A 13,573-nucleotide genomic window follows, 5' to 3' on the forward strand; every position below is an offset into this window, starting at 1 on the left:
CCAGGCAGCTCTGCAGTTAGATTCACTCATCCTCGGCACGCATGAACAAACAAGCTCGATCCAATTCCCACCATCCAAATCCTGGCAACACACTAAATCTGCCAACATTTAAACCTGAAATTGTTATCACTTGCTTTACTGAAAAAGCACTACCAACACTGATATTCAAACCGCAGCAGGTGATAAAGTGCTTACTCAGTATGAAGCAGGTCCTCTTTTCCAGGAAAAAAAAAAAAAAGGTCTGAATGTTTCTTTTTAATGTATTGGCTTGAAAATTAACCGCACAATCTATGTTAATATTCTCTGCAACTAAAGTGAGTCTTCAGGCGGGGGATCATTTTCCTGAGATTCAGACACCACCATTTATTTTATTTTTTTTTTAAATGGAAGGATGCAGAGAACAGTGACACGCTAATCACAGAGTGAGCTCTCTCGTGTTTTTTTTTTTCTCCATCAGGTCCAATGAACAGCGCTTACGTTAAAGGTAAAGGTGTAGCATTTACTTACATAAAAACAACTAAAAGGAACACGCCCCATCTTGACCGATGGCTCTGTCACAGTGACTTTACACACATGTATTTTCAGATTATCATCCACCCCTTCGCCAGTCACACATTGGTGCAGTTAGTCGATGGCGGAGTGTCCGCTTTGCTGCGGATCTCCTTGACGGTGTTGAGCGGGGAGTCACTGCTACCGATCTGGCACTTGAACACCTGCTTATAAGCCTTCCTGAAGTTCTCCGACAGGAAGGCGTAGATGACCGGGTTGACCGACGAGTTGCTGTACGCCAGGCAGTGGGCAGCCACGCGTAACACAAAGGAGGCCTGGTTCAGTGGGAAGTTCCCAAACTCCACCCAAAGGTGAACAACATGATGAGGGAGCCAAGAGAAACAGAACACCACCACCACCACCAGCACCGTCTGAGCCGTCTGCAATCCACAAATGGGAAAAGGTGAGTGGATTAGTAAGTGGCCACGGGCACAACAGGGACAACATTTACTTGAGTCTTAAGGCTTAAGTCATAAGGATCGAAGAATAAACTTCAGTTTTTGATCGCTTGCTGCCTTGGAGAAATCTTTCTTCATATTCTCCTGCTGCTTTTCTTTTGTTCTTTATTCATGGTCTGTCTCATGCTACAATCTACCAAACTTTTCAATTCATTTTTAACTTCGTCATTCATTGGGATTGCAATTCCTGGGCAAAGTCGAGGCTAACGTTTAAAACATGCAAATAAATACACAATTATTTGGATGAAATCACAAAATCATCCTAAAAAAAAACAACAACAAAAAAACAGGGTCCAGTGCATTACACTGATCCCCCCGGCGGGTTAGTGGAATGCCATTTTGAAGCCTTGAGTTTGCAATTAATCCATCTTAGGTTTTCAAAACCAGAATGATTTTTGCAATGATGCAGCGGTGAGGAGGAGCGAGGGTGGATATGCAATGCTGATTGTGAGGCAAATTTTTAGCGCTTTCTGGAAATGGTATTAAAAAATCGCCATGGTATATCATTTAAAAAATCAACATTATGTCATATTGGAGAAGCCTTGAAATTAGAGACTGACGCTATAAACTCATTCCCATGAACTTAAAGACAGCTATCAATCTGACTTCTTTTTGCCATCAGTGGTGCAGTGAAATAGTACGCTGGCCTATGTCTCTTCTCAGAGTCAGGAGTGAGCTGTCATTGTTGTGCAGCTAAGTAAGAGAGCGCAAGAGGCCCGTCTTTAAAAACATTTCCTTAGAGCCGTGATGGGCAGAGAACACAGCCGCCATCCTGAAGCTCTTCAATTACAGACGTGTGCATGCTCTTCATCTGAAGTGGAGTTTCTGGCTGTCTGGCAAACGTAAGTCAAACACACGCTCTATTTTCAGCCTTGTTTTGAACTCTGCAAAATGCTTTACAGTGGGAAATGAGTGTGTGCTGTTCGGAGCCGAAGGGCACCGCAGACCTGGCAATAATTCTCTGGAGTTTTGTTACTCTGAGCAACCCCTTTGACATTAAACAAAGTCATGTGGCTAATACGGTATATAAAATATTCACTTGTGCAGCTTTAACATAATGACATGATTATTAGCTGTACTGCCGTCCCACAGATACAATTGACCAATTTGCATGCAGTTCCTTACCAAGTCAAGGGCTCTTAAACCCTTCATTTTATTACCTTTAACTCACCAGCAACATATAATTTATATGTTGCTGGTGAGTTAAAGGTTTATTTATGCTTTACACTGCCAATAATGTAAACAGAGAAAAGGTATAAAGTCAACATGGCTGAACATTTCAAGTTTGAAATTAACTGATTAATGATTAATGTACATGCATGTTGTCCCTATAAATGCAATGAAATAATTAAAATGAAAAAATGCTCTGCAGGGTTATGCACTCTCGTATGCAGCACTTTGGCTCTTGTATTGTTCTTGTCACTGAGCCAATGACAATGTGTGCTGTGACGGGGTTAATCTGTAGTTAGCCTCAGTTAGCTTTTTAACGATGCAGCTGGATGTGTAGACCCCCCCTTATTAGGAATGTTTGCATTTGACAGTGTAACATGTTATGTAACAGGCACACACAAAAATATACTTAAACAGCAATTCCTCAAGATTTAATGGCAGCAAAATAAATAATTTTTTAACTTTTATAATTTATAATTTAACTTTTTAACTCAAATGGAGGAACAGTTGCACTGATGAATATGGCAGCATATTGGCACAAATCTTTGGAGTGAAATACTTCTTGATCAAATGTTTCAATTAAAAATCTTCCCACGGTGCAGTCCAGTATTGATCTTCCTTTACAATAAATGTGTAATGTAACTGCACCTCATCGATCATGTCGTACAGTAGGTAAACATATCCAGCGCTACGATATCAGCCCAACCCTGCTACAGGAAGTGAGCGCACACACGTGCACACAGCCAGGGACGGGTTCCCACAGTGGTGGTACAGCAGTATGCTAATGGCAGTCCTCCATGACACATTCACATCCCCTGTTTAATATAAACAGCAGCATCACCACCACAGGAAGAAAACCTAAAATAAGCCTCCTGACTAAAAAAGCCATTCATAGTTACTTGCAGGGGCATAGTGGTGGTTAGCCGCAGGTTCAGTTCCCAGGTGAGGCGATGAGCTCTGTATTTAGGGCTCATCGTGCTGTTTTACTGCTTTCTAAGATAAAATGATTCATGAGACATAATGTTTCCGGTTCAGTTGCAAATTAGTGATAATCATCAGTTTTTCGGAATCAAAGGAGGAGAGAAAATCCATCAAGGCGGCTGTTTCTTGCGTTATTGTGAGGTTGCTATAGTGATCCTGTTTCTGACTTCAGCCCAATAGACCATAATATATTACAGCCTCAAGACAGACCTAAAACCAATTCAGTTCTTCTGAACCTCCCCACATGTGCATCACTCCCATTTCTGCCAAGCACAATTCTATGTACAATATCTATATAACAGATAGCTTCATTCTTTTAGTGTGAAATATGAAGAAAAGGTCAGCGTTTAATATCGTTGGAAGAAGTTTTAGATCCAAGCTAATAGTGACTACCGCTTCAATCTAACACTGTGTGCTACAATTGTAATTTTATTGCATGTATAATTGTAAGTGGCAGTAATGTATTTGTCACCGGATATTGGGGTGGAGTTGAAAAATACAGTTTGATTTGATTCATTTATTTATTTTTTTATTTATTTCCTACTTGTTTTAGATCATTTTTATGCCTGCACGCTACACAACATCCAACTCAGATCGTTAGGTCTCAGGAAACGAGATGCCTCCCCCCCTTCTTAGGGACCATACTGGCTAGTGGCAATGGTGGACTGTCTCATTGGTTTGAGCTGCACTAGTATAAAATACTACAAAATAAATTACAAGTTCTAAAAGCTGAGTGCAAACACTTGAACGATAACATCTTTTTTTTTTTTTTTCTTTTGTAGAAGCTGAGACCAACTGGGTGACACTGGCCTTGTTAATTCAGCCAGTTATGATGATAACACTTAACGATAGTAACACACAAATATGACAAGCACAGCATAGCGTACCATTTACAAATGCTGTTAAAATCTCAAGATGGCAAATGTTAATGTGTATAATTATCCATAAACAGCCATGTGCCCCATCTGGATTCCAGACTCATGTCATTGAGTGAAAACTCCTAAACTCACACTACTAATTATTTTATATACAATTGTTGTTTGCCAAGTAAAATTAGCCCTGTGACTCTCATAGTTCCAGGAACGTTAGGCAACAGTAAGTAAAGCTTCATTGTTTTTTAGCCAGACATTTCGGATTTAATAAAATCGGAGCGGCTACAACAAAGATTTTAGTTTTTGTGGGTTGTGTTTAATTTCTCTTGACTCTGGAAGCCTGGAGTTTAAGTCCTACTGTGGGTATCTGAGGGTGATAAGAACTTTGTCCAGGTATATTTCACAACAGGACTGAGAGTAACCTCGCTTTTGCCAGCTGTCACTGGCACTATATTTCACAGCAGTAGTGAAGCACACTAAACTAATGTCTCCATTCAGGGACACTATGTGGCCTTCTACAAATAATTAGGTTTTGTTTGCGAACACAACACCAACCAATCAATTATTAATAAAAAATAATGTCGGTGTGATAATGCTTTTCGTTTTTTGGTGATCTAGTTTAAGTATAGAGGAACACAGGAGATCTGCGACACTGAAGTCACAGCAGGGACAACAGGCAGCCATTACACTTCACTTTGTATTGACATGAGGTCATCTGGAACGCTAATTACAAGCAAGTGAGTCGGAGAAAACATTCAAAGGAATTCTTGGCAGTTTCTCCTTCATGTCTCAATGCAAACTGTGGCAAAATGGCTGCAAGGGTATCTAGCTGCACAGAAATAAAAGCCCAACCTTGACAGCTAATTTAAAGGTAGCACTTGTAAATGTGGCTTCTTGTTTGTTAATTGTGGCTTGACAAGCGCTTCAGATATAGTTATAACTAAAGAGTCTTCAGGGGAGACTGTGATTTAAACGTAATTAAACAGGCTAGCTGGTTAGCATGCTGATTTCAGATGAAAGGAGAGGACATGATAGAGACAAGAGCTGATATGGCTTTCCTCTGTAAGAGACAAATCTGGGAAAATAAAGGACTAATAATTGAGGCTGAACTCTATTGGAGAATGATGAGGAAACTAACAAATAATCCCTTCAAATGTTTGCATCTAATTTAATCTTCAACTGAATTGCTCCCTCAACGTAATACACCAAGAAAAGTATCGCTTTGGTTTCAATTCAACCGTTTTTCCTCTTTTCTGGAAATGGTATTAAAAAATCTATTCAAAACCTCAGATTTTCTTTTCTGCAACAACTGCTGCAGCAGAGGGCGCTGAATTATGGGTTGTTTGTAGTCTTTTTAGTCAAGCTGGCAAACTGTTTTGCTAGCGCAGTTTAGCCCTCGGGAGGCACAGAAATCTTTTGTGACATGTTTTGCTGCCACAATGGAAAACAGTTCATGGACACTAAAACAAGTTCTCAGCACTTGACATATTTACGGCAGAAACGAAGCAGGGAGAATATCTTTCAAACATTTAAGAATTATGGCTGTTAGAGATGATGAGCTCAAACATGCTGAAGTCTGTGAAAAATGTTGGGAAATGATTTTGACTGCTTCCAAGAGAAAAGCACATCGCATTAATGCTATCTGGGGGAAACTCTCCCAGCAGGAGCCAACCAAGTCGGGGCGTTGTCTCACTGCAAAAAGTATTTTCTCAGAAGGAAATGCTGAAGGGTGTCGTCTTATATCCTCTTACATTTTATTCAAAGATGTAGCTACAGCAATTAAAAAAATATAGATGTTGTGACAGAAAGGATAGTAACAAGATCAACCACCTTTGAATAAAACAGGAACACTGTTGGGTTCTCCAGCTCTTCCCGCTCTGTTGATATTTGTGTGTGTTATCCTTGACGTCTTTGTGTTAGCCATGCTGTTGCGCTCATGCAAACATGACAACAAACTGTTGAATTTATCCTTTTCTTACTCATATTGAGTAGTTTCAATGCCAAAACATATCTTTATCCCAAAAAAAAAAAAAAAAAAAGCTTTGGGACTGGGTAGGTTGATGTATGACACCTATTAATCGTCTTGTCTAACAGTTTGATCAGCCATATGATTTCTCATTATAAATTATGGTCAAATTGTTCACACTGATAACAGCCACAGGTGGCAGATGCGTCATTAGCTACCTCTAGACAGGCAAACAAAAAAATAACAGCTACGTTGTGTTTTTATACGGATGTCAGTACATCAGTTAGTGAGGAGAAGCAGCTAGGGGACAGGTGACATATCGTAATTTGTCAACTCTTAAAAATACCTTGAGTTCAGACCGTGAGATCAGCGAAGAGCACATTTGTGTTCTCTGCCAAATCAAATCAATTTTATGAGTCTCTAAATTTGGTAATGTGAATAAAAGTAAGAGAGTAAGTGAGAAATTAACATTTTTCTTACATTTCCTTCTGGATTAATAAAGTATCTATCCATCTTTTTCGACACAAGCATTTTTCAGTCTAAAGGTGACTATATGCTGCGCATTAATATTCCTATCATTAAACACTATACTTCACACACACTGGGGAAAACAGAAACTCACTCCCAAGGAAACACACAATTTTGGCACAAGCCCAATTGTCACTGCTGATACTGTACTTCCCCCTGCCTAAAAGCTAATCTATCTGCTATAGTCTGACTTTAATGAGCTGTTTGCCGACAGATTCCCACAAAGCTCTCGGTGTTACATTCGCTCTGTGCGTGGTCCGTCAGCGTTCTACAGAGTGAGCACAGTAAATCATCCCAACACCTGAGATGTGACTGCTGCTTTTCCCTCCACTGTCACTTTAAGCCTCATGCTATGATAAAGAATGTATATATGTAGGTATGCATTGACATGCTCATCAAGGTTTCCCCTGGCCAGCTGATCGGCTGTGAATAACAGCAGTCGGACAGATATTCAGTAAAGCTGGCAACCAGGAAGAATAATGAGGACTAGATGGCAGTTTAATTGCACACTGCCTTCTGCCCATTGTACTGCAGCGGGGCCAGATAAGAGTAATAATTAATATTCATTATTTTGACCCTATGGAAAATGGAGAGGATTAAAATAGTTTCCTCTGGCTGCCTTTTTGAAATAGAGGAAATATGGTGCAGGAGTCTTTTTGAGTAATGAATGCTGGAGTACGGGGCTGTATAGCTGTGATATATATCTTTGTAAAGGCCAAGAGCAGTGACCTCTGCTTTGAATCAAACCAGATGTCTGCAGAGGAATAGCACTGCAGCTTAGTGAACCGCTGATCTATTCATTGTGTGCTAAAATTTATATTAAGGTTGGCACTGTTCACCATCACAATCATCATTATTAGTAAATCTGTCTCTCATCCTCATGGCAAAAAGAGGAGTAACCTAAAACTCAAGGGTTCAAGGGGCCTGTTTTAGGGATGGTTTCACTACACACAGAGGGGATTTCGAGTTATCTGAGCATCATATTTACTGTGTGTGACTCATTTTACAGACCAGTAAGTTTAACTGGTGCCATTTTCATTGTGATATCTTTTTCACTATTTGCTTAATTCTCCAGGTAGTAAATAACTACACAGGTAGTTATCCAGCATCTATTCAGTCCAGTTTCATACGTACCTTTTTCTTTGATGCCTCGGACTTTTTGGACATATTTCTTAGTTTTTTGTGCAAGTGATTCAAAACCTGGAAGTAGAGAAAATAAAGTAATTAATTAATAAGTAAATAAAAATGAAATATAATTTTTTAACAGACCAGTCCTTGGATTAATTATTAAGCGACTAGAGCTTTTCTAACCTTTGCATAACAGAAGGAAATCAGCAGAAGAGGCAACACATAACCAAACACAAACGTGCACACGACATAGACTTTCTTCTGGTTTTGATCCGGCCACACTTCCCAGCAAAAGGTGTCATTCTCCACTCCGTTGAAGATGTTCTGGTAATACATGACAGGCGCTGCCATGGCCAGGGACAGTATCCAAATGACCACCACTCCGATCAGAGCGTGCCTGGCCACTCGGATAGAGGAGGACTTTCTCGAGTGCACGATGGCGATGTATCGGTCCACGGACATGGCAGACAGAGTGAAGATGCTCACCAGCATGGACACGGTGAAGAAATAGTGGATGAACTTGCAGATGAATGCGCCCAGGACCCAGGTGGGCATCATGTAGATGGTGGACTGGAAGGGGATGCAGAAGAGCAGGTATGAGAGGTCCGCTATGCTCAGGTTGAGGATGAATATGTTGGTGGTGCTGCGCGGTTTCCCCGGTTTGCTGCGCGCCAGCACGGTGATCACCATGGAGTTCCCCAGCACGCCGAGCGCGAAGATGAGCCCGAAGATCAGCAGCGTGATGAAATTATCCGTCCCGATCCCGAATAAAAGTTTCTCCTCCTCTTCTCCCGCTCTGCTGAGGTTCCACGGCTCTTGCAAAAGCCAACCCGAGTCGGAGAAGTCCATGGTTTCTTCCCCCTCCCTCCACTTTAGACGTGCGCGAATACTAACCGAGATGACCTACGGGAGGTCTGTGCGCCGCCGCTGCTCCATGACGCGTACTCTTCAGACGGTCCAGCGCGCCTCCTTTTGCGCTCCTTTTGCTTGTTTATTTTCTTTTTCTCTTCTCTCGTATCTAAAGCTCAGTAATTAATCCATTCTCTGCTCTTAAACCTAAAATGAGTAATACGACTAAATTAATGCTTCAAAGATGCAAATTTCGTAGTTTCGTGCGTTTCGCCGTGCGTCCTCGCAGCTGCCGCGCCGCGCTGTGCAGCCCGTTTGCCAGAGTCTGGACTTTTTTTCCTCACGTTATCGCAGGGGCTGGGCTGTGCCGTTCACGTCACCAGGCAGTAATACCACCCGCCCAAAGAGATAATCAGGAAGAAAAAAAAAAAAAAAACACGTTTTCTACTCCACAGACCCTGCACAATTAAGGTGTTTTTTGTTTTGTTTTTTTAGTTTGGCAAACACGGTTTGGCAGCAAATACTTTTGGGGGAAAACTGTTAGATTTCTAAATGCAAAAGAAAATTTTGGATTTTCTGTTACTTATTACTTCAGCAACTTATATTACTTATTATATATAAATGCTTCAAACGCTATATTGACAAATGGCATAAAGTGGATAAATTAAGTGGCTACAGGTAAACTAGCTGTAAATAAAAAATACAGGAAAGTAGAACTACTGCTAAATTGGTCATGCTATAACTGAATCAAGGTCCAAAAGAGATTAAATAAATAGAATAAAATGGAATTCTAAAGTCGTTGACCTTTGACCTCTTTACAACAGTTATCAAGCACCTAGAAACAAACAAACAGCTTATTGTAAGTAAATATGGGGTCCTTCCAACACGCTTCTCAGTTAATTTCTGATTAAGTCGAAATGCAAATATTTATAAGAAATGCAACCCGCACACCCAAATCATGCTTCCTTACCACAGAGATGACAGAAATTTAATTTCTAAGAGACCATGGAGCGATTACTACTCCACCTCCTCAGACCCCAGGCCCACCACGCACTTGCCTACCAGGAGAAGGCGGGCGTTGAGGACGCCACCATCTGCCGCAGGGAAAAGGACTGTGAGTAACATGCATCATGGACAATGACTGACATCCACTACACAACATATTCTGTCAGTGGCAGGCTTCTGTGTCTGTCATGCTACAGACACACAGACCGACTAAGGAGGTCCTTTGTTCCCACGGCCATTCAACTTTTTAATACAACACAGAAGAAGAGGCGTGAAATAAACTTAACGGAGTGAGTCTACCTTTCATCAACTCGTCAAAATGTGATGTCTGCTGCCGACCCATTTCACCTCCTTTCCAACCTTTGCCTTAAATTCTTTTCCTTTTTATTTATTTTTTCCAATATATTTTGTTATTGCTTCATAGTTTTTATATGTCTGATATGTGAGTTGTGTGTCTGTTATATGTGGGTGCTATATACGTTTCTGAGTAAGCTACTGGATGCCTTAAATTTCCTTCGGGATTAATAACGTATCTATCTATCTATAATTTACTGCACTCCCTCAAGATTCTTGTCACACGTTCCCCATAAGACCGAAGGATCAAGTCAAAGTCAGAGTTGAGGAGCTGCTGATGAAAAATTCACCTCAGGAATCCATTTCACTGTCACAGAAAAGCCTCTGAGCTGAACTTATCAAGTCGAGATTCACCAAAAATACAATATTGAAAGATTAGAATAAAAACATTTAGCTCCATAATGACAATATAAAAAACTGAACAAATGTCTTGGAACAAGCTGGCCAGATCTCATACAGTCAGACAGCAGTGCTGATTGAATGGTAATCAGTTGTCCTATGAACATGGGAGAAATGACTATGATGATAATGATGATGAATATCTTTATTTCAAACTTCTAAAAAACAGAACAAACAAGCAACACAAAGCAAGAAAACAAGTCTGGGTGGCCATTCCACTGCAGACAACATGCAAGCACAAAGAAAACAGCATCAAAGCACAATGACCTTGCCATCATGTCTGAAAAGGAGTGGGAGGAAGTATAAACCTATTTGTTCCCAACCCCCAATCCATTACTGATGTTGAATTAAACGATCACAGTACCCAACAACAAAAAACGAAACATCAGCCACATAAAAGCACAGAACGCCAACAAATCCTCACAATGAGAAGTTGGATTCTGCATGCATGTGTGTGAAATTTACATCCTGCATTTACATCAACATGACAGACGTGTAGAAATAACCAAACCACAAAGGTTAACCATCAGGTTAACATGTTTGATCTACCCTTCTGCAGCGAATTGGTTTTTCAATTAGTTTGGGCTTACTGAAGGTGAGGATGGGTCAGGCAGGATGGAATAATTCCGTGGTTTCCTTCCAGAGCCCACAGGCTTAGCACTGCAGCCTTCATGCCTCAGAGCAAACAAAAGCAGCGCTAACAAGAGGCAAGACAGCTAGCTCAGCAGCCACCCACCTGTTCGATCACGATTAGATTGCATTTAACCTCTAAATGCTCAGACTAATTGTAACCCTAACCCCAATTATCTATGCTGCCTATTTGGTGATATGACAAACAGTCATACCCATAGCGACAGTACTTAGGTAGGCTTTGGCGTTTAAACAATGCTCAGTTGGTACTAAGGGGCCTAAAGCGGGCCAAATGTGCCACACAATTTACACCACCACCACCACCAACCTGAACCGTTGATACGAGGCAGGATGAAACCGTGCTTTCGTGTTGTTAACACCAAATTCTGACTCTACCATCTGATTGTCGCAGCTCAAATCGAGACTCGTCAGACCAGGAACCGTTTTCCAATCTTCTATTGTCAAATTTCGGTGAGCTTGGGCAAATTATAGCCTGACTTCCCTGTTCTTAGCTGTTAGGAGTGGCACCTGGTGTGGTCTTCTGCTGTTGTACCCCATCTTCTTCAAGGTTCGACGTGTTGTGCGTTCAGAGATGGCATTCTGCATTCCTTGGTTCTAATGAGTAGTTATTTGAGTTCCTGTTGCCTTTCTATCATCTCGAACCAGTCTGCCCATACTCCTCTGACCTATCACATCAACAAGGCATTTTTTCGTCCACACAACCGCCACTCACTGGATATTTTCTCTTTTCCAGACTTTTCCAGTTTTTTTTTTTTAATTTCAGCAAGTTGTCTTGACCACATCTACATGCCTAAATGCATTAGGATGTGGCCATGTGATGGCGTGGATTACATTGTTTCAAGATGTCGTGGTGACAATTGTGTATTCAACAATTGTTCAATGAAATCCTTACCTTAATTCTTTAGTGTGTGTGACCCTTTCCAACTTGGGGCATTTTCAGCCACAAAAGAATTGGCTCTTTTCTCCAAGTGTATAATGCTTTGTGAGAACTAAACTAAACATAATGTGTAAAACAGTAGGAATTCGGGGTGCTCCTGCCCAGGCTCACCTGGGAAGGGACTGAATCCAAATGATGGTCCTTTGCTGCATGTTGCCTCCCATCTCCCATTGACTTCCCTGTCTCTTTTACCTTAAGAAAAAAAAAAAAAAAAAAAAAACTCCCAATAGGAATAAATAAAGAGTAGGAGTGTGCCTTTAAAACAACATTGCGTGTCCAGTAAAAGTATATTGACAGTAATTTTTGTCAATAGCAAGAGAAAAGTAAGCAGATCCAGTAACATATGGAAACCCCAGCAGATATCACGGCAGCCAGATACTTTCTTGATGAAGTTTTAAGGACATTTTTACAGATATCTTCCACCAGATGGGGCCATTTTTTATCGAAGTGTTGAATTGAGGACTCTAAAAACAGCTCAGATGGAAATCTATTGTTGATAGCTTAATGTGTATTTCAGTACTGAAGTTGTTTGCTGCTGACTCTGGCATTTATCCAGCCAATTCCCTCTCTGTGTTTTTGGTAGACTGTCTTCACTGGAAATAATGAAAGTCGTGCAGGTTAATCGCTGTGGTTAAAAAGAACAGTTCTGCACACAGCTCCAACATTTGGATAGGCTTATTACGACGTTGGGAATATTCTCGTACTCACTGTAAATGCCACGAAAAAAATAAATAAATAAATAAAAAAAAAGTTGGCTGTCAGCACATCTGATCAAGTTTCTTTCAAATGAAAATGCTGCTTCAACTTTCCTTCATTTTTCCTTTTACCTTTTGTTCCCTGTCACGCAGATAAAGAGGGTTCTGTTGAATGTGTTTCTGTGCTGTTTTGTTTGATAAAGGATGAAAAGGCTTTTATTCAATGGGCCTTGTGAGAATTTATGTTGAGAAAATGTCAACGTAAAAAAAGGTCTGTTGATTCTTCTGATCCGTCAGGATGAATGGTACTGCCAAAAGAACAAGCAGTCACAAAAATCCCTTTTCTTTCCACACTATAAAAAATATTTTAGCGACTTTTGTGATCATACTCTAGCTACATCACATATCTTTGACAGCCAAACATTATAATTGCCATTAGCCCCGTCAGCCAGACCCTGCGTGAGATGAGAGTTTTTGTGTGAACAGATTGATTTGATGCCACGCCTGGCTGCAGTGGAGGTTGTGCTCTGCCTGTGAGATGTTATGTGAGCCGCTTCCCCTTTTGAGCAGATAAAACCTAAGAAGGTGAAACCAGGCAGTGTTTTTTTTTATCCGTCACGTTTCTTGGAGGCCATTCACAACCTGTGTAGCAATAAAGTGAAACTGCTCAGGTCGTTTGGAAGGAGCTAGTTTCTTTAAAAAAAAAAAAAAAACAACAAAACAATTATCAGTAACCCTGACCATTAAAATTTCACGCTTCATATCACTGCTTCACATTCCTGTTTTGCATTATAAAGCCTCAGAGGAAGTTGTTGGGTAAATGTTAATGGTCTTGTAACTTGCATTGAAGAAATAGTTTGTGCTTGTACATGTATACGGGGCAAATATTTTATCATCGCCTACATTCCTTTATATTTAAAATCATATATATTAGGACACAGTAAGGAACCAGCTGCACCAGCTTTTAACTCTAGTTAGTTTTACATTAAACATTTCATGATTATACTGAAAGGTAAAAAAGGGAATTCAGT

At 40.5% G+C, this 13,573-nt stretch overlaps 1 protein-coding gene across 1 annotated transcript; it reads right to left on the reverse strand.

The window, feature by feature from the left end:
* Positions 1 to 608: 608 nt before the first annotated feature.
* Positions 609 to 8,792, reverse strand: LOC115045455 (galanin receptor type 1). Its single transcript, XM_029505143.1, has 3 exons — positions 7,836 to 8,792; positions 7,659 to 7,724; positions 609 to 929 (listed from the first exon to the last, which is right to left on the reverse strand). The coding sequence occupies exons 1-3, from the start codon at positions 8,499 to 8,501 to the stop codon at positions 609 to 611; spliced, it is 1,053 nt and encodes a 350-aa protein (XP_029361003.1). The 5' UTR covers positions 8,502 to 8,792.
* Between the last annotated feature and the right edge of the window lie 4,781 nt (positions 8,793 to 13,573).

The sequence above is a fragment of the Echeneis naucrates genome, chromosome 6, assembly GCF_900963305.1.
Source record: "Echeneis naucrates chromosome 6, fEcheNa1.1, whole genome shotgun sequence".
NCBI classification, from domain to species: domain Eukaryota; kingdom Metazoa; phylum Chordata; class Actinopteri; order Carangiformes; family Echeneidae; genus Echeneis; species Echeneis naucrates.